A 20,387-nucleotide genomic window follows, 5' to 3' on the forward strand; every position below is an offset into this window, starting at 1 on the left:
CAAATCGTTTGTACTCATATCGTGATGAGAATACAAAAATGACAAACTTTTATTTAGCGAAACTTCCTGGTTCGATACAATAATCTGACGGATATGTGATGTGCGTTAAATGCTACTTGGTCTTACATACTGTGGTCATCCCGGGCAATGGACGTGCTTGTGATTCTTACTGCCTGCCTATGTGGTGCGGTCAGTTTAACCGTGGACGACCTATACCCGTACCCTCATGACAACGTAACAACAGCAGATGACGAGCTTCTATACCGTAATGACGATGGCAGCTCCCCAGCAATCCAGATTTCGTTTTCATATTTCAATAACGTCCAAACCTCGGCATACGTAAGCAAAACAAATCTATACTCTTTCAGATCTTAGTTTGCCAGGATAAATATTCTTATTTCATATTAGTGTTTTGTCATAGGACAGATCTTGTGATGCTATCTCACAATTGCAGTCTCTGATAGCAATTAGTACTTTTACAAAGTTAAATGCATCTAAGACAGAACAGATATACTATTGCTGGGGAAAATGTTATCTAAACATGCATTTTGTTTGCAAAATAAGTTTTGTAAGCTTCAATTAATGAATTTTAAAATTTGAATGCTGTTAATTTTCCACATAAATTCACTAGTTACGATTCCCTCATTTGATCTGCTAATTTAATTTCTAACATTAACATTAGCCTGCAACTTTCTACAATATAAGTTGCTTCTAACCTATTAAATAGAGTGAAAAATAAAGCAACAAACGCATTGTTAACACGCTTCATAAAAGGCAGCTAAGCCATTAGCTTATTTTATGCATCGGAAACACTAAACAAGATCATTTTGAATATTTTCCGAATTTTTGTGGATTTTTCTTATGCATAAGACCCACAAGTGATGTCCCTTGTGGGTCAGAGGGTTATCTGATTGGTCAGTTAATTTCAAGGGGACGCTGAGACCCCTCTATCAGTCAGCCATCTTAGATTTAAGCTGTGTTACCTATCCGATCCAGTAAAGTAATAACATTTTTTTCTGCAAAATACTGACCAATCAGATGACCCTCAGATGCCCCGTGACCCTTCATCCTAAGGGGATTACTGGCTACGACACAAGGGAGATAACATTTACTGTTATGCATAAGAAAAATCCACAAAAATTCGGAAAATATTCAAAATGATCTTGTCTAGTGTTTCCGATGCTTAAATTAAGCTAATGGCTTAATTAGCTGCCTTTTATATGCATCTATTCACTATAACAAGAAACGACACAACACGGACTGTGAATGAAAAAGATCACCCTCACAGGGGGTGACTAAGTATTTATTTATGAGGAAATTTTCCAAATTAGAAATATACCTGGTAGCATAAAAATACATAAATATAATGTACATGCAACTTTTAACTCTTGAGTACATATAATAAAAAGCCAATGTGGGGTTAACAAAAACCGTCACAAAGACATTGAAAATGTCTTCCCCACATTAGGCAAAATATATAGGTATATTGAACTTTTTACCATAAAGTTGTCGCACTGAAAATTAATAAGTGTAAATAATTATTATTGAATATATATCTCTCTCTCTCTCTCTCTCTCTCTCTCTCTCTCTCTCTCTCTCTCTCTTTATAATCTACAATTGCAACGTGTATTTATACTATGTAAGTGAAATAAAAAAAAAACATTGGAAAGGAATAATGTAAAGAGTATATCGGATGACAAAATTGATACATATTTTGTAATTCTTTGTTCTGACTATTTTGTTACAGGTGAACACGAATGGTGATATAACGTTTGGGAGTTCATTGAGTCGCTTTATTCCATATGCGTTTCCGTACGGTACTGGCGACGGTAATTATGTGATGATTGCCGCATTCTGGACTGATCTCATTACGACTAGTGTTGGACAGATCTGGTACAAGCTCAGTACCAGCTCTGACCTCTTGACCCGTGCAGCATCAGATGTACAATCAGCATTTTCGGATCAAAACGATTTCAATCCATCAATGGTATTCATAGTAACCTGGCACGAGGTACCTTATTATGGAGCCTCTGGAGATGCGTTACTATTGGTAAGTTTTCATTTTTTTAAGTAGTTTCTCGGTTCCTGTAAGGGCGTTTTCTTAATTACTTTGAATGATTTTTGATTTTATAGAGGTGTGTTCACGTTTTGATATATTTTATATTTAAATTAAAGTAATTATATCGCATTCTAAATAATGCATGAAACATTTACATATTTACCACAATTTATGTATTTTTTTGGAAGAGATGAATATAACTCATTCTAATTATTTACTAAAACTATGTCACAATGAACTGCAAAGAGGTCTGATATCGTACAATTACTGTTATGTACCGTAAACATACAACGGATTTGTACAATATATATAAATGTAGATATAAAAACGACTTAATTGACAAAAGAAGATGTTACTTTTTACAATAACATTTTCACTGTATTAGGTCTTAATACGCATGGTTACAGGACACCATTGTTTGACGTATATGTATATAAAGTTGTATATCATATACATACAATAAACATACATACAATAAACATACCTGCAATAAATATACATACAATAAACATACATGCAATAAATATACATACAATAAACATACATACAATAAACATACATGCAATAATATACATACAATAAATATACATACAATAAACACATGCAATACATATACATATAATAATATACATACAATAAATATACATACAATAAACATACATACAATAAACATACATACAATAAATATATATACAATAATATACATACAATATGTACATACAATAAACATACATATACTAAATATACATACAATAAACATACATGCAATAAATATACATACAATAAACATACATTCATACAATAAACATACATATAATAAATATACATATAATAAATATACATACAATAAACATACATACAATAAATATAATACAATGATATACATACAATAATTATACATACAATAAAAATTCATACAAGAATATACATACAATAAATATACATGCAATAAACATACATACAATAAACATACATACAATAATATACATACAATAAATATACATACAATAATATACATACAATAAACATACATACCATAAACACACATACAGTAAAGTTACATGCAGTAAATATACATACAATAAACATACATACAGTAAATATACATACAATAAACATACATAAATAAATATACATACAATAAACATACAAACAATAAACATACATACAATAAATATACATACAATAAATATACATACAGTAAATACCTACAATAAATATACATACAATAAATATACATACAATAAACATACATACAATAAAAATACATACCATAATATACATACTATAAATATACATACAATAATATACATACAATATATACATACAATAAACATACATATACAATATATACATACAATAAACATAAATGCAATAAATATACATACAATAAACATACATTCATTCAATAAACATACATATAATAAATATACATATAATAAACATACATACAATAAACATACATACAATAAACATACATACAATAAATATACGTACAATGAACAAACATACAGTAAATATACATACAATAAACATACATACAATAAATATACATACAATAAACATGCATACAATAAATATACATACAATAAACATACATACAATAAATATAATACAAACATACATACGTACAATAAATATACATACAATAAACATACATACAGTAAACATACATACAATAAACATACATACAATAAATAAACATACATGTAATATACATACAATAAACATACATACAATAAATATTATACAATAAACATACATACGTACAATAAATATACATACAATAAACATACATACAGTAAACATACATGCAATAAATATACATACAATAAATATACATACAAAAAACATAAATACAATAAATATACATACAATAAATATACATACAATATACATACAATAAATATACATACAATAAACATACATACAATAAATATACATATAATAAACATACATACAATAAATATACATACAATAAACATACTTACAATAAATATACTTACAATTAATATACATACAATAAATATACATACAATAAACATACATACAATAAATATACATACAATAAACATACATACAATAAATATACATACAATAAACATACATACAATAAATATACATACAATTAATATACATACAATAAATATACATACAATAAACATACATACAATAAACATACGTACAATAAATATACAGTTGTGGGATCGCACAACGTTACACGATGTGCGGTGTGCGACGATGTGTGCACGGTGTGTGAACGGTGTGTGCACGATGGGCGAACGATAAAAAGCTGGACGATCATTGCTTACAATAAACATACATACAATAAATATACATACAATAAACCTACAGTAAATATACATACAATAAATATACATACAATAAACATACATACAATAAATATACATACAATAAACATACATACAATAAACATACATACAATAAACATACATACAATAAATATACATACAATAAACATACATACAATAAACATACATACAATAAACATACATACAATAAATATACATACAATAAACATACATACAATAAACATACATACAATAAACATACATACAATAAATATACATACAATAAACATACATACAATAAATATACATACAATAAACATACATACAATAAACATACATACAATAAACATACATACAATAAATTTACAGTTGTGGGATCGCACAACGTTACACGATGTGCGGTGTGCGACGATGTGTGCACGGTGTGTGAACGGTGTGTGCACGATGGGCGAACGCTAAAAAGCTGGACGATCATTGCTTGCGCACATATATGCGCACGATGGACGGACGTTGTGCGATAACAATCGTGGTTGGGGTAAATTGAGGAATGCCTCAACAATATATACGGTTTCATGTTTAAACATATAAACTTGATGTTTACGTATGTTTCTATATTCTAGCAACATCTATAAACTTATCTTTCTGTCTATACATTCTTATATTAAGAAATTGTATTTTCTGTGATTTTAAACAAACTTAATCGACACATGTAAAATTACAACACAATCCCGTATACAGGTAAACATAACCACTTTGTACATGTACCTGGACCGTAGTTTTCCCCCCCGCCTTGGGCACTTATATAATTACGTAACTCGTCGGGTAAGGCCGGGGTGTGAAAATCCAAGTGAAGGGGAGCTGTAGGCAAACGAATGCAAATAACAAATACTATTCATTACGGTCAAACGGTATCGCATATCAACTCTGTGTGTCAGGCACTGGTCAGGTAAAACTCCGCACACTCATCAAATTGTTATTTACCTGTTCTGTTACCTTGGAGCCAAACCCATTCTTGACAGCCTAACGGTCGCTGTAATACTGTGTAACAAGCATTGTGAAATTGTATAATCTTTGATTATTGTGATGAGAAATTAAAGATATATACACAGTGTACATTATCGCATACAAGCCTTCCGTATTTTTGTCATCCGTAATTTTGATCTACAAATGATACCAAATCGCACAGTTATGCGAAGAGAAGCGCACAACGGGGCGAACGATTGCTAAATCGCACAGTTGTGCGCACCATGTGTGGAGGATGTGCGGACGGTGTGTGAACGATGTATGCACGGTGTGCGCACGCTATTTTTGGTGCGTTGTGCGGTCCCACAACTGTACAATAAACATACATACAATAAATATACATACAATAAATATACATACAATAAACATACATACAATAAACATACATACAATAAACACACATACTATAAACATACATACAATAAACATACAGTAAATATACATACAATAAACATACATACGATAAACATACAATAAAGCTGTATAGCGTACACATTTACACTGTAATTATTTTAGTAAATAGAAGGAAACAATAAAGGAAAAGAACACTTTGCGAAAAAGGATTTTTCACATTGTCTTTGAGTTGAGAATTGTGTCTTCATACATCCACATATATGACGTTTCATTTCATTTCAACATTCATGGTATATATTAAGTGCATTTGGTTAAAACTTAACAGCTGTATATTTAATTTGTATTCCTGAAATATTTTCATTTACTTTATCTGATTTTTTAATGGTTGGACAACTTTTGAAACATTTTAGTATCAATTTTTCATAGGCATTTCTAAAACGAAACATTGGTACAGCAATGGGTTAAAATGAAATATGATTACAATTACTGAAAACTAGAACTATACTATAGTAAACCGTTGACTATACAGCAAGGTGCTTAGACGAATTATAATGGCAAATACTGAAACCATAACTATATATAATTGAACTGTTGACCATACAGCAAAGTAAAATGACGAAATATTGTGTCTAATACTTAAAATTAAAATGCCAACACCTCACGCATGATATGTTGAATATTTCTTTATATCGGAGACGTCAAGTGTTTCACGAGCGTTGTTATCAGATAAACATTCTAAAGTCAGGATATTTCTGTAAGTAGATATTACCATAACGCGGCTTTGATTTGTCGTCGATATCGTCTCAACAACGTTTGCTTTATTTGCTGTGCAAATAGCTTTACATTGTCTGCATTATTTATCGATACAGAGAAACACTTTCCAGATCGTACTTACAGCTGACGGTACAAAATCATTTGTGATGCTCCACTACTTAAGACTTGATTGGGCAAGGAATGCAATGGTAAGTTTAATGAAACTTTTTCTGCTCATCTATATCCTTTTCATTTGATATTACTTTCAACGTTTGATGTTAAACTGAATACTAAATTATAAGTGCAAACTAGTAGTGTATTGAGTCGTATAGTGTACCTGTATGTTGGTGTAAGTTGCAGTGATATCTTATTTGGATAATAACAATTTAACTTCAATGTTGGTGTTAAATGCAGTGATATTATTTGTATAATTACAATTTAACTGAAATGTTGGTGTAAGTTGCAGTGATATCATATTTGGATAATGACAATTTAATTTGAATTTTGGTGTAAGTTGCAGTGATTTCTTATTTTGATAATTACAAATTAACTTGAATATTGGTGTTAGTTGCCGTGATATCTTATTTGAATTTAGCTTGAATGTTAGTGTAAGTTGCAGCGATGTCTTATTTGGATAATTACAATTTAACTTGAATTTTGGTGTAAGTTGCAGTGATATCTTATTCGGATAATTACAATTTAACATGAATGTTGGTGTTAGTTGCAGTGATATCTTATTCGGATAATTACAATTTAACTTGAATTTTGGTGTAAGTTGCAGAGATATCTTATTCGGATAATTACAATTTAACTTGAATGTTGGTGTAAGTTGCAGTGAAATCTTATTCGAATAATTACAATTAAACTTGAATGTTAGTGTAAGTTGCAGTGCTATCTTTTGCGGATAATTACAATTTAACTTGAATTTTGGTGTTAGTTGCAGTGATATCTTATTCGGATAATTACAATTTAACTTGAATGTTGGTGTTAGTTGCAGTGATATCTTATTCGGATAATTACAATTTAACTTGAATGTTGGTGTAAGTTGCAGTGATATCTTATTCGGATAATTACAATTTAACTTGAATTTTGGTGTTAGTTGCAGTGATATCTTATTCGGATAATTACAATTTAACTTGAATGTTGGTGTAAGTTGCAGTGCTATCTTTTGCGGATAATTACAATTTAACTTGAATTTTGGTGTTAGTTGCAGTGATATCTTATTCGGATAATTACAATTTAACTTGAATGTTGGTGTAAGTTGCAGTGCTATCTTTTGCGGATAATTACAATTTAACTTGAATTTTGGTGTTAGTTGCAGTGATATCTTATTCGGATAATTACAATTTAACTTGAATGTTGGTGTAAGTTGCAGTGCTATCTTTTGCGGATAATTACAATTTAACTTGAATTTTGGTGTTAGTTGCAGTGATATCTTATTCGGATAATTACAATTTAACTTGAATGTTGGTGTAAGTTGCAGTGATATCCTATTCGGATAATTACAATTTAACTTGAATGTTGGTGTAAGTTGCAGTGATATCTTATTCGGATAATTACAATTTAACTTGAATGTTGGTATAAGTGTCATACGAAAACCTACAGATATTAATACAGTGTTTGGTTAACACTTCTTGCTCACCATCACGAGATAGTGGGCTTTTTAAATGGCTTTTTATAAGGGTTGTCAACGATAAGCCGGTTAACCAGCTGCTGGATCGGAAGACCACGAACTTACAAAATACGCTACCACAGTCATTATAATGCATATTTCAACCCTACTTTGCTCCCCCTGGAGAACCCCCAAGATTTCGACGAAACGCCGGAGATCTCCTTCCCGCAGTAGTGGTTTCCATAGGGATCGAAGCAAGACGACCTTTTCTAGAGGTGGGAAAAGTTCCTGACTCTTCATTGCCCTTGGTGGCGCCTTGTCCGCTATCTGCCACTGTTTTGGAGGGCCTAGATTGGCCCCTTCAAGATTCGCCGGTCGGCGGTCCGCTTTCCCATTTAGTTCCCCAGCGGAAGGAAATCACCTCAGACGGCTGAGCTCTGGTGGTTGTGTCCAAAGGTCTTTGCATCCCAATTTTTCGGGATACACCTCTGTCACGAGAGCATACTTTTTTTGCTGGAAAAGGTTAAGGCTCTCAGTTCGGAGGTTCAGGATCGCGAAGGGTGCAATTGCGGGACTTTCACCGGACAGGTTGTCTCCAGGGTATTATTCCCGGGTCTTCCTCGTGAAGAAGAAGTCCCGTGTTTGGAGGCCCGTCATCAACCTGAGTACGTTCAATGCGTACTTCGAGTCTCTGCACTTTCAAATGGAAACGCCGCGACGCATCATTGCGTCAGTGTGTGCGATGATGTGGGCTACGTCCATCGATCGAGGATGCTTATTTCCACATTCATATCAGGAAGTCGGCCAGAAAGTTCCGTAAGTTCACTTTACCTTCGGCCTCACTACGGCCCCCTTGATCTTCACCAACTTGTTGTAGGTAGTGGTGGGACACCTCAACAGTCTTGGAGTGGATTCTCATATCTATTTCGACGACTTCCTGTTGCTCCAAGTGGATCCGGTTGCCCTGTCATAGAGCACGAGGTCGGTTCTTTGCGTTTAGTTCCGCCTAGGGTTCATCCCTTCCAGGGAGAAGTCTGACGTGTTCCCTTCCCAGGACTCCATCTTCCGGGGGAGAGACTTGTAATCCTGCTCGGTGTGCTTTGTCCAACCGGGCTCTGTTGCTTTGTCAGGTGATCAGTCCTGATCTCACAGGGCGGCACCGTCAGATTTCGTCAGATCGTTGTACATGTACCGGTCAAAAAACAAATCGCTTGCTTAGTCATAGCTCGACAAAGGGACCAGTTGGTCCTGAAACGTTGCGACCCGTTATATACGCACATTGTTTGTGTAGGAGGAACAACTGATATTAATGTCCAATGTTATTTTATAATGTTAATGCATGACATTTTGTACTGATTAACCACGACGTAATAACAGTAATGAGCTATGTATCTTAACAAAGACAATATGTATTGAAGGACAATATGTGTTATATCGTTAACACAAGACAGTGTGAACTGTATGACAATGATGTGTTACATATATTTGTATATCATTAACGCAAAACAGTGTGTACTGAACGACTATTGTGTGTTATATCGTTAACACAAGACAGTGTGTACTGAATGACAATGGTATGTTATATCATTAACACAAGACAGTGTGTACTAAATGACAATTGTATGTTATATCGTTAACACAAGACAGTGTGTACTGAATGACAATGATGTGTTATATCGTTAACCCAAGACAGTGTGTACTGAATGACAATGGTGTGTTATATCGTTAACACAAGATCGTGTGTATTTAATGACAATGGTGTTTTATATTGTTAACTCAAGACATTGTGTTCTGAATGACAATGGTGTTATTTATCGTTAACACAAGACAGTGTTTACTGAATGGCATTGGTGTTTTATATCGTTAACACAAGATTGTGTGTACTGAACGACAATGGTGTGTTATATCGTTAACACAAGACAGTGTGTATTATATGACAATGGTGTTTGATATCGTTAACACAAGATCCTGTGTACTAAATGACAATGATGTGTTATATCGTTAACACAAGACAGTATGTACTGAATGACAATAGTGTTTTATATCGTTAACACATGGTAATATTTTGTCATTAAAACGTAAGGGGTAGAGGTAACTTGAGATGCTTTTCTGAGTTAAAAGAATTAAACAAATACGTTTTACTCTGTAATTTAAAAGAAAATACTGTTTTTATCAATTCTACGAACATTCATACCAAAATGATAACAAATCTTGAAGCTATTGTATAAATTTGTCCTGCAAATGGTCAAAAAATTCACTTACAATCACGTTTTCTGTCAAATTGGTATCTTTGACCGAATAGAGTCCAAAAACGAGCACACGGACATACCTTTTTTGGGGCTATGCCATTAACCCCCCTTTCTAAAAATGCAAGTAAAAAGATACAGGAAATTGTTGACTTCTCAATTCGTTCACTTTCTAAGGTTGGATTTAACGCTGGAGATGGGTTGAATGGCTACACTGTAAACGGGTCACTCAGTGATGACGTAGTCAATCTGGTCAACAGGTCTAATGTAGGGGTACCTGGCAAGTTCCTCTTCCGCGTCGACGGAGGCACAGTACAACCAGCTGACCAAACTATCAGTAGTAATAATAGTAAGTATAATTACAAGGCCGTTATTGAAAATTTACAAAAATGTGATTATGTAGTATGTTTGTTTTGAAAATAAATGACAGTAAGTCAAACATCTTATTTTGTTTAATAATTGTTTATGCTAAGACAAAATTGATAAATAGTAGATGATCAATAATTTTTCATAATTTCCTTCTTTTCTGTTCCAAGCCGTATACAACTATCGGTGTTAGTTAAATAATTTGTTTATTGGAATATATTGAAATGAAGTAAATTATATATTAATATGTAGCTATTTGTGCATTGAACATCTACGTTTTATATAACTTATGTTGTGATATTTTTGAGTTTTATTTGTTATTCATTTATTGTGAACACGAGCGATATGAGAGAATATTCAATATATCATGACAAATATTGTATAGTATTTCAGGTCTTATGGAATATGGCCTGCAATGTTATACAATATTTGTCAAATGCCATAAAAGCCAAGATAATGTTTACAACTGATAAAATGTTATAAATGTACCAACATCATGACATGAACCTTTTTATTTGTACATTTATTCATTACTACGCATTACTAACTGACATACACGCTTTGTAATATATTGTTTATTATATTTACCACTTACGATCTGTTATATATAATCTGTAATACATTGAAAGTTATCATAACCTATAAAGTGCATTATAACTGATTAATATGGTCAGTACATGTATATCTATCCTATACACTTTTTGAATGTATTCTGTTTTGTTGCAATTGATTAAATACACATTATTGAAATAAACCATGATATTTATATTTCTGTCATAGTGATACGACTTAAATGATTTATTGTGAAGGTGGGTTTTGTGCTAACATTTTTGTAAAGGAAAGTTTGCGCTTAACTAATTGAAATAAACCTTTACCGTACGATACTTCTTTTAATATTATGGTATAAGATATTATGAATTGTGTTATGTTTCACTTCCCTTTTAATTTTATGATGTCAAAAAATGTTTTAAATGTTACTATTTATACAAAGTATTGATATTAAGCGATCAACTTATTTTCATACAATGTTTATGCTTTTGTGTATATACATGTTGATATAATTATGATACAGATAGAAGATATTAACAATGAACTGTAAAATGCTAAAAACATGACAAAGTTATTACGCATTGAATAAATACGTCGATAGAATTATTTCATTATGCCTCCTTGACATTTTATCCCATATCTGAAACATGTTATATGATTTGCTGATGTCAGTGGTGACTAATTGTCTCTGTTTAACAATGGTATACCTCATATGCCATTCAGACATTACAACATTGTATTTTGTTGGCGTAGACATAAACTAAGATAAGGTAAGTTATAAATAAACAAGTATATTATCTGTCATTTGTAGTATAAATATTACATATAATGATCATGTTATGATAAGATGTCTATCAAACGTTATTAAATTAATCAAATCTTTTTAATAAAAGGCGTCAAGTGAAAAACCTGATTTTAAAAATCTACAATTTTCATATGTAGTAAAAACTCATGGCAATAATTATTCTAAATTTCAAACTGTGATCTGGCTTAAATTGATGAAAAAACATGTTTATTTATTTGGAAAAAACAACAACGTTTTGATAAAATGTTACATAATCATTAACAAAATATATTTCAAGGCCCGGACTGACTATGGTTTTGTTAATCTACGAATGCAAATTCACAATTTCCAAATAGTGAAATTCAAGTAAGTTTTTGCGTTACTTATGATATGAGATTAGAACATTTTGATATGCAAAGCTTAAATGTGTCCTGTTTTGAATAACAAAAGAGTAGCATATAATGTGTCAGAAGTAAGAAAAAAGTAAAAAAATCCTCTCGTGAAATGTGAAGTTCACGTAGCGAATGTAACCTGTCGTACGTGATAACGAATGTGTTTGTTATCTACTGTGGTGATATGTTATCCTGTTACAAAATAACACTTAAACAATTTTTGATGTCTAATATGACAGATAATTTCATCTCGATTATTCAACTAACAACACATTTAAATGCACTTATGAATTAGATCATGCTAATTGAATTATGATTTATTTAATAACATATTTCAAGAGAAATTACTCCTACCTGAGGTTGTTAACATTGAAATATTTTGTTTAGATGATGATTTAAAATGAGTCCATATGCTGTGACCTGAACGACAGACTTGCCATCTGCCATCAATGCACATGCAAGATGCATGAGGTATTCAAAACGTGGTGATAGGAGGTAAGATATATTTAGATGTGAGTTAGTAAGTTAGAGTTACACATTTTATTTTATTTTGTATATTGATTGGTAAGTAATGCAAAGCAATTTCGCTGATGACAATTGAAATAATAATGGAGCATTAATATAAGCACGAAACAGGATTTGTACCATTCGATTTATCTCATTAGCATCGTGGAATATTTGATATTTATTTACAATACCGTCATTTGGATATTTTCAGAAACGATATGAGTGAAGTCAACCGTTATCAATTATTATACAGGAAGTGGATATTGGGATTTGCACGCATGCGTCTTATGGATGAAGTTAACTGGACATTATCGTGCCGTTTTTGATTGTAAATAAATATGAGTAATTAAAATGTGCTGGATTGTAGAACAGCATTCCAAAGAACGATTGTTGACTTTTATATGGCAATTAAAAGTTGTTATATTTGATAAAAAAGGGAGCTAGAATATAGATATGAGTTATTGAGATTAACTATCATATGTTATATTAGGCTATAAGGTTACAATGTCATTATAATTACACAAAATCTCTGGTATTTCACCAACGATATATTTTAGATTGATTCACGGCAATATTCGACAGTGAACTAAAACTCTCGTTGATATCTATTCAGACGTAAGAAAAATAAGTATCCCTGAGAATTAGAAAGTTTACATTAATTAACCCAAACTTGATTAGTATGGTGCAAATTTTGTTAAACAGAAAAGACGATTGTCGATTAAGCACTTAAGAAGCAGTATTTTCCTGTGACCCCTTAGCTATAGCTTCTCTGTCACTCTGTAGGGTATGACAGAAAACACGTGAAAAGAAACGAAATATGATATCACGGAACAATAAAATATGATGTTAAAATTAGATCTCGACAGAAAATGAATTGATAAACATCTAAAAAATAAAAATCTTTCTTTTATGCACAGCACATCAACTCATAAAGCATTTCCCCCGATACGCATTATACTGAAGTTAACTCAATTTGCTATTTTGAACGCCAAACGTTGTTCCAAAAATACTAAGCTTGGAAGTTCAGAATATATTCAACAGAACCAATTGAATACCAATTATTGAGAAAAAATAATGTCGGTCCAAAACTGATAGACTACTGAAATTTTAAAGATTTGCTGCTCATTGTTAATAAAGTTTAATTATAAACAAAAACAAAAAAATACCGTAAGTTGACGAGGTTTGCATGACATATAGGTTATAGCATGTCTTGCACAGAAAAACGCATTTCCCCTGAAGTTTTTCCATTAGAGCAAGGAAAATCTTGCGGACCTTCTTATTCACATTAAATGATATAAAACTTATCTCCGTGTAGTATGTGATACAAAAAAAAATCCAATGAAGAACTCTTCTTTGCATTAATAGAAAATCCCGAAATTATTTCGTAACAATCGAGATGTCAGATTATAATTTTCCTGACATCATGAGGCGTGATCAACTATGGAAGTTGACAGTTTTAATTTGCTAAATATCCCCATCAAATAATAATGGAAGCCATGTCCGACATCTCCCGAAAACCATTTTAAGGTGACGTCACAGGAGACATTCCCATTAATTGTCTGTTAAGTTAACGAGATCCCTTACAGCAGGAGATTAACTTACTATATTTTCTTTTATCAGGAAGGGTTAGGTTTTTAAATTCTGTTATAATGACTTAATTAATAGAAAGTGTTTTGATACCACAGAATAGTAGAATCTATAACCTATCAATGATAGGCAGATAGGTGTCTCAGACCTATTTAGATAAGACCTATTTAGTAATATACTAGAAAAAGAAACCAATATCGCCTTGTTATCAAAATGTCACATTAAAACATGTCTGTATAAAACATGTTAATTGAATTTTGGAAATTTTCCTGAAATTGTCCCTAAAAATACGTTAGAGTCAAAGCTTTCTGATGTTCAACAAATCCTTTTAAGTCACCAAGTTTGAACACGAATCTTCATTCTGTTTTATTGACAATCAAGACAAATATGAGATATCTATGTCTGTTTTCATGATAATAGTAAACAAAAACATTTCACCACTTAACCATTTTCCCTACCTGTTTGCATAACATGGAACATTAAAAAGTAAGAAAGGAAACCTAAAATTTGTATATTTGTACATAGAAGAAGATATATGCTTCAGGTGATACATCATTTACACAAAAGAAATTACAATATGTTTGTATGATATACTATGCATACAGAGATTTGCACGTGTTTCCATTTCATACGCGATTAATGAATCGAATTAAAGAATTTAAAATTTTAGCGAGCTAAAGCACAATCAATAATCGTATCTTAAATATATATTAAGATATCTTCACTAAGCACTAACTTGCGCCAAAAGATTATCATTGCGCCAGGAACTCATTTATTGTTTCATACAGACGACAGAGACGCACACATTACTATCGGCAACGATTCTCCCCTATCGCTTTTGATTTCTTTTATAACTTTGTGTAACATCCACACTATGCTATCGTTCCTTTGTCCTGATCAAGGTAAATTATATTGGTTCTGTAACAAATCGCTTCATTGGTGGATGGGCTTGTCATAAAATAGTTTCCTTTGCTTTACGTGGTATTGTTCTGGTATTCTATAGCAGTGTTTTAACTTCTTAGCGTAGGAGAAGAAGAACATTGACCTTACTGATGAAATGGTTCATATCAATTAACAAACCATTATCAGTTTTTAGAAGATCGACAATAAGATCTAATGTTTTCCCCTACACTGGTTCCACGACCAAATAATGATTCGTCCCACCAAATCGTGCAGTATTTTGACACTTTTGATTTTCACCTCTCGTTAATGTTGCTCTCTTCCTTCAAATGTTGGTATTATGCTTCTCTAAAAGACTAACTCTATCCTATTGACACAAACAAGCCTTAATCTCTAACAATAGGCCGTATATATCCTTCAAGTCAGTGCGATGAACACATTAAATATTTAAGAACTGCGTTCAATGTTTCTTCAATGTGATCATAACACCTCTATTATACTGATTACTCAATGTTCATGTCTGCTATAGCTTCTCTGAGACTCATGTAAGCGAAACTTTTATTTACTTCAGCTGGTGGTTTAGCCTAGCTTCACTAGTACTTCAATATATCAATCCATATTTGTGAGACTTCCATTCCTTTTTCGTTTAATTGGCGTGATCTGAGCACATAACGTTTAACATTCGTTGACGAGTCAAACCTAGTCGTTAAAATGCGTTTTCGGCCTTAATATCTGAAGCACTAGTTATGGAGGCAGTCTACTTCAGACTCCTGATTTCTCTGTCCAATTTTCATTCTTGATCCAGTCATCCTCACTTTTTTTTCCTAATTAGTTGAGGGAGAAAAAGAGAAGAGGAAGAAAGTCAATTTTGTCATATATTTGTACAATTGAGGGATACAAATCAACATTCGTTGTGTGTATCTAGTAAAATTAAGAAAAACAGTAATCGCATATTCAATGTAACACACATTACGGATGTCATAAGGTCCTTTAACAATCAGATAACATTCGTTGATAATTACGGATGAAGACCCCGTTGTTATGTATAGTAACGAGCAGTGTCAAGAGGTAACACATAAACAAACTCCTTTGTAATTAGAGTTAAATAATTCAAAAAATATCGGTTAAACAGTGATAAATAATTCGAGTACGAAACAAATACAGAGAAACACTTAAAAAACCACTTCCTGTGTGATTGATAAAAATTTTGGCTGATATTACGCAATGTTTGCATAGCGCTCTATCTTATCTCAAGGAGTATCAATTTGGTTGAGATGATAATACGACTAAAGGATTGATAAACAATAAACAGAACATATCTCAATATGCCTACATGAACAACTATATATAACAGTGAAGTGGTAGCTACCATTAGTTACAGTATCATAAATCTGGCAAGGCATTACACTAACATGTACTTCAATCAAGGGTAACCAATGATAACTCGTATGTTTTTAAACGCTCAGAGGGAAAATTGAATTTCTGTATGTTTGCTATTATAAATGAACGTTTTTAAAGGTTTTCCTATCGTATTGATCCTGACAACTGCCTGCAATAAGGAACCTCGGCGTTGCTTCCCCTACACAATGTTCACGCAAGGAAATATTCTGCTTAGATCCATACACTTCCTTTTTGTATACAAAATGTATACAATTCGTAACGACATTGTACAGGTAATGATGTAAGTTCGTCATTTAGTCATAGCTTGACAAAACATCGTTGCTATACTTTATTACATTATGTGTACCAAGTTTAATTTGATACATACGTATTTCAAAAAGATTTTTAAATCATATTTAATAAGCCTTTTCACATGAAAACAAGGCAGAGTATTGCAAGGCAATCGATAGTCCCCCAACAGTAATGTTTTCTAAATTTAACAAACAGTACACTTATGTCAGGATGCATGTCATCCCAAGATGTCCTTGTGCACCAAAGCTGGTAACTCAAAGTTAAAAAGTATTGAAGATATGTCCGAACAAATATTTTCAAAAATTAAGGTCAAAGGTCAAGTCATAGGTCACAGGGACCTTATTCTTGCACTCTGCACTCCGTCATCATAAGATGTCCTTGTACACCAAATCTGGTTACTCCAGGTGAAATATTACAGAAGATATGCCCGGACAAACTTTTTCAAAACCTAAGGTCAAAGGTCACGTGATAGGTCTTAGTGACCTTTTTCTTGCACTCTGCACACCTTCATCCCAATATGTCCTCGTACACCAAATCTGGTCACTCCATGTGAAAAAGTATAGAAGATATGGCCGGGCAAAATTTTTCAAAAGTTAAGGTCAAAGGTCACATCATATGTTACAGTGAGGGGATGGTGATTTTCTTCTTGCACTCGGCACTCAGTCATCCCAAGATGTGTGTCCTTGTACACGAAATCTGGTTAATCCAGGTGAAATAGTATAGAAGATATGCCCCTAGAACCGTTGGGGGACTTATGTCTTGTGTAATTACGATCAATATAACGTGTTACACATAAACATGTTTTTGTTATAACAGGTTTTTAAAAAAAATGTCAGTTATACTAAAAAATATCAATTCTTTAAAAAAAATATAAATTAGATTTCCTGAATCACTAGGGCTAGTACGATAACAGGACAAGGACATATAAATAACAAAACTTCCTGATTGATAAAAACAGGACAAGGACTTACAAATAACAAAACTTCCTGATTGATAAAATCAAAGTACTGAAAGTACTCAAGACGCATGCTTTCTTGATGTTGCAATATTTCCATAGTGATATATATAACTTTTTAGGAAAAACGAACACAATACAGTCAGTCGAGATGCAGGATAAACACCATTTAAATTTGCTGAAAATGATGTGAACGAATATCTAATCTTATCTAATGTCTGTGTTGGTAATAGTCTGAAATGCATTTTCCCTCCGAGGACCAACAACATGAACTGCTTCAAGAAGCTTTGGGCTCTGCTTCTGCCATAAAGAGTTGACTTCCGAATGAATAATTATATGACTGTTGCAATATCTCCTTAGTGCCTATTGGTAGAGGGTGAAACATATATTTCCTACAGACCAGCAGCAGTGCACGTGTGTCACAAATGTCTTTAGGTCTTCTAGGATTTTGCCATGGGTCATATGTCAGTATACACTTTTTCGTATGATTATGTTAATGGTAACAGCAAGAATTTTAAATCAATTTCTATATCCCCCCTCCGGTGACAGGTGGGGGACTAATTAACATTGTGTCATAAAACAACAATCTCAATGCAAATAAATATTGTAATACATGAATCACATCAAACTTCAGTTATCAATTTTTATGCAAAAAATAGGGAAGGCTTGTGAAAATTGTCTTGAGTTCATACTTTTCTGACATTCAAAATATCATTATCTTACGTACGTAAACTAGGGGTATAGCATAGAATCCATTCTACAATAAGTCAGTCAAGTGTATTGTGTGCTATCATGAAATGTGCTGAGGCAACAGTTAATCACAGTCCCCAAACTTTTCCAAGTTGAGGGTCAATTAAGCTTAACCATTGCTTGCTAATTTCACATCATGTAAAATGTACTAGACTTGCCAGGTACATTTCCGTGAACAGTTACATGCTTTGTTATTATATTATAAACAGATTTTCAAGCCTCTTGTGGTTTAATACTGCTCTGTAAGTTACTCAAGTATACTCATTGGACTACACACTGGCTTATTGCATGTATGTGTATTTAAACAAGTATTGATAGACAAACAGTATACCAGTGGTCTTGGACGGTTAAGACCAGGGTGGGGATGGGGGCTCTCCTCAGCAAATACATCTCACAGAAATTTTTATCGGAAAATCCCCCATCCTTCATAACTGTCCTCATTAAGATATATTTCTTCAAATAGGTGGCAATTTTCAACTTTACCATATTTGGAGTTTCATATTGGTTGTAACCTAAAATAATTCCTGATTCCAGGACATACCAATACGAGGCTCGATACCCATAAAGGGGGCCCATGAATTTTCGCAACCAATGAGGAAAGTGTCTAGGTGGGGAGGATATGTGAGGGAGCTTTGGCCTCAACTAGAAGGGAGGTCGCCATAAAGGAAAAGTTTGAGTTTTTGATAAGAGATCATGTATTCCCAGTGTATCTAAAAACAAAATATATGTGATAAAATGGCTTTGATGGATACTTTTGAATCAATATTGGGCCACAACTGCACAGCATGTTTACGATGTCTTGCAATCATGCAGTCCATTTAATGATCACGTGTTATTTTTTTTTTGCATATAATAATTCTTCAGTTTCAATCCAGCTGTTTTCGATAATTGCAGCCTCTTTGGATTTATTCACATCTTCCAAATCTTCCTGTGCTGCCTGAAATGCAAGAAAGAATACATCATTTAATGTTTTGGTTGTTTTCATTGTTACAATGTTTATTATATATATATAATATTCAACAGTCATTTTTTATTAGTTATGCTCAACAGTTTTTATTATATTTTCTTTAGACCTAACCAGGGGCGCATCCAGATTCTTTTGGGACAGGTGTTACCATTCCCATTTATTTTGCTACGTGTGTAATCTGAACCATATAGTGTTGCACAAAATTAAGTTAGTTACCTGTTTTGGATAGCCACCTTGTATTTTCCCAACTTGCATTTTTTTAAAGTAAAATGCCAGAGTGGAATCAATCATGAATATATTACTAGAATTATTTATTTATTTTTCAATTTTATCAGAAAAAAACTACCTGTTAATCCATCATGCAAGAAAAAGGTTCTCGGATGGAAAACTTCAACTTTAACACTTGTATCCTGTTACTACTACGGACCATTGACCTTACATGTACAAACGTCTCTATCATGGTTCACTGACCAATTTAATTGATGCTGGGGAAGTGTCAAAAGTTCAACACCGAGTTTATAACATTTTTAGAGGGGGGATGACAGATACTGCGCGGGCAGTACAATACACAAACTGAAA

The 20,387-nt window shown here is 32.6% G+C and overlaps 1 protein-coding gene across 1 annotated transcript; it reads left to right on the forward strand.

Moving 5' to 3' along the window:
• Window positions 1-10,807, forward strand: LOC110460236 (sushi, nidogen and EGF-like domain-containing protein 1). Its single transcript, XM_021513039.1, has 4 exons — window positions 1-339; window positions 1,748-2,050; window positions 6,618-6,710; window positions 10,537-10,807. The coding sequence occupies exons 1-4, from the start codon at window positions 148-150 to the stop codon at window positions 10,774-10,776; spliced, it is 828 nt and encodes a 275-aa protein (XP_021368714.1). The 5' UTR covers window positions 1-147; the 3' UTR covers window positions 10,777-10,807.
• Window positions 10,808-20,387: the final 9,580 nt, after the last annotated feature.

This window comes from Mizuhopecten yessoensis, unplaced genomic scaffold (assembly GCF_002113885.1).
Source record: "Mizuhopecten yessoensis strain PY_sf001 unplaced genomic scaffold, ASM211388v2 scaffold10333, whole genome shotgun sequence".
Classification (NCBI taxonomy): Eukaryota; Metazoa; Mollusca; class Bivalvia; order Pectinida; family Pectinidae; genus Mizuhopecten; species Mizuhopecten yessoensis.

What these genes read in the sequence shown, in the direction of transcription:
- LOC110460236 (XM_021513039.1), top strand. Translation starts at nt 148, where the DNA reads ATGGACGTGCTTGTGATTCTTACTGCCTGCCTATGTGGTGCGGTCAGT. An exon ending in CTGGAGATGCGTTACTATTG is followed by an intron (nt 2,051 to 6,617) that starts GTAAGTTTTCAT and finishes TTATCGATACAG; the next exon opens with AGAAACACTTTCCAGATCGT. An exon ending in ATTGGGCAAGGAATGCAATG is followed by an intron (nt 6,711 to 10,536) that starts GTAAGTTTAATG and finishes TCACTTTCTAAG; the next exon opens with GTTGGATTTAACGCTGGAGA.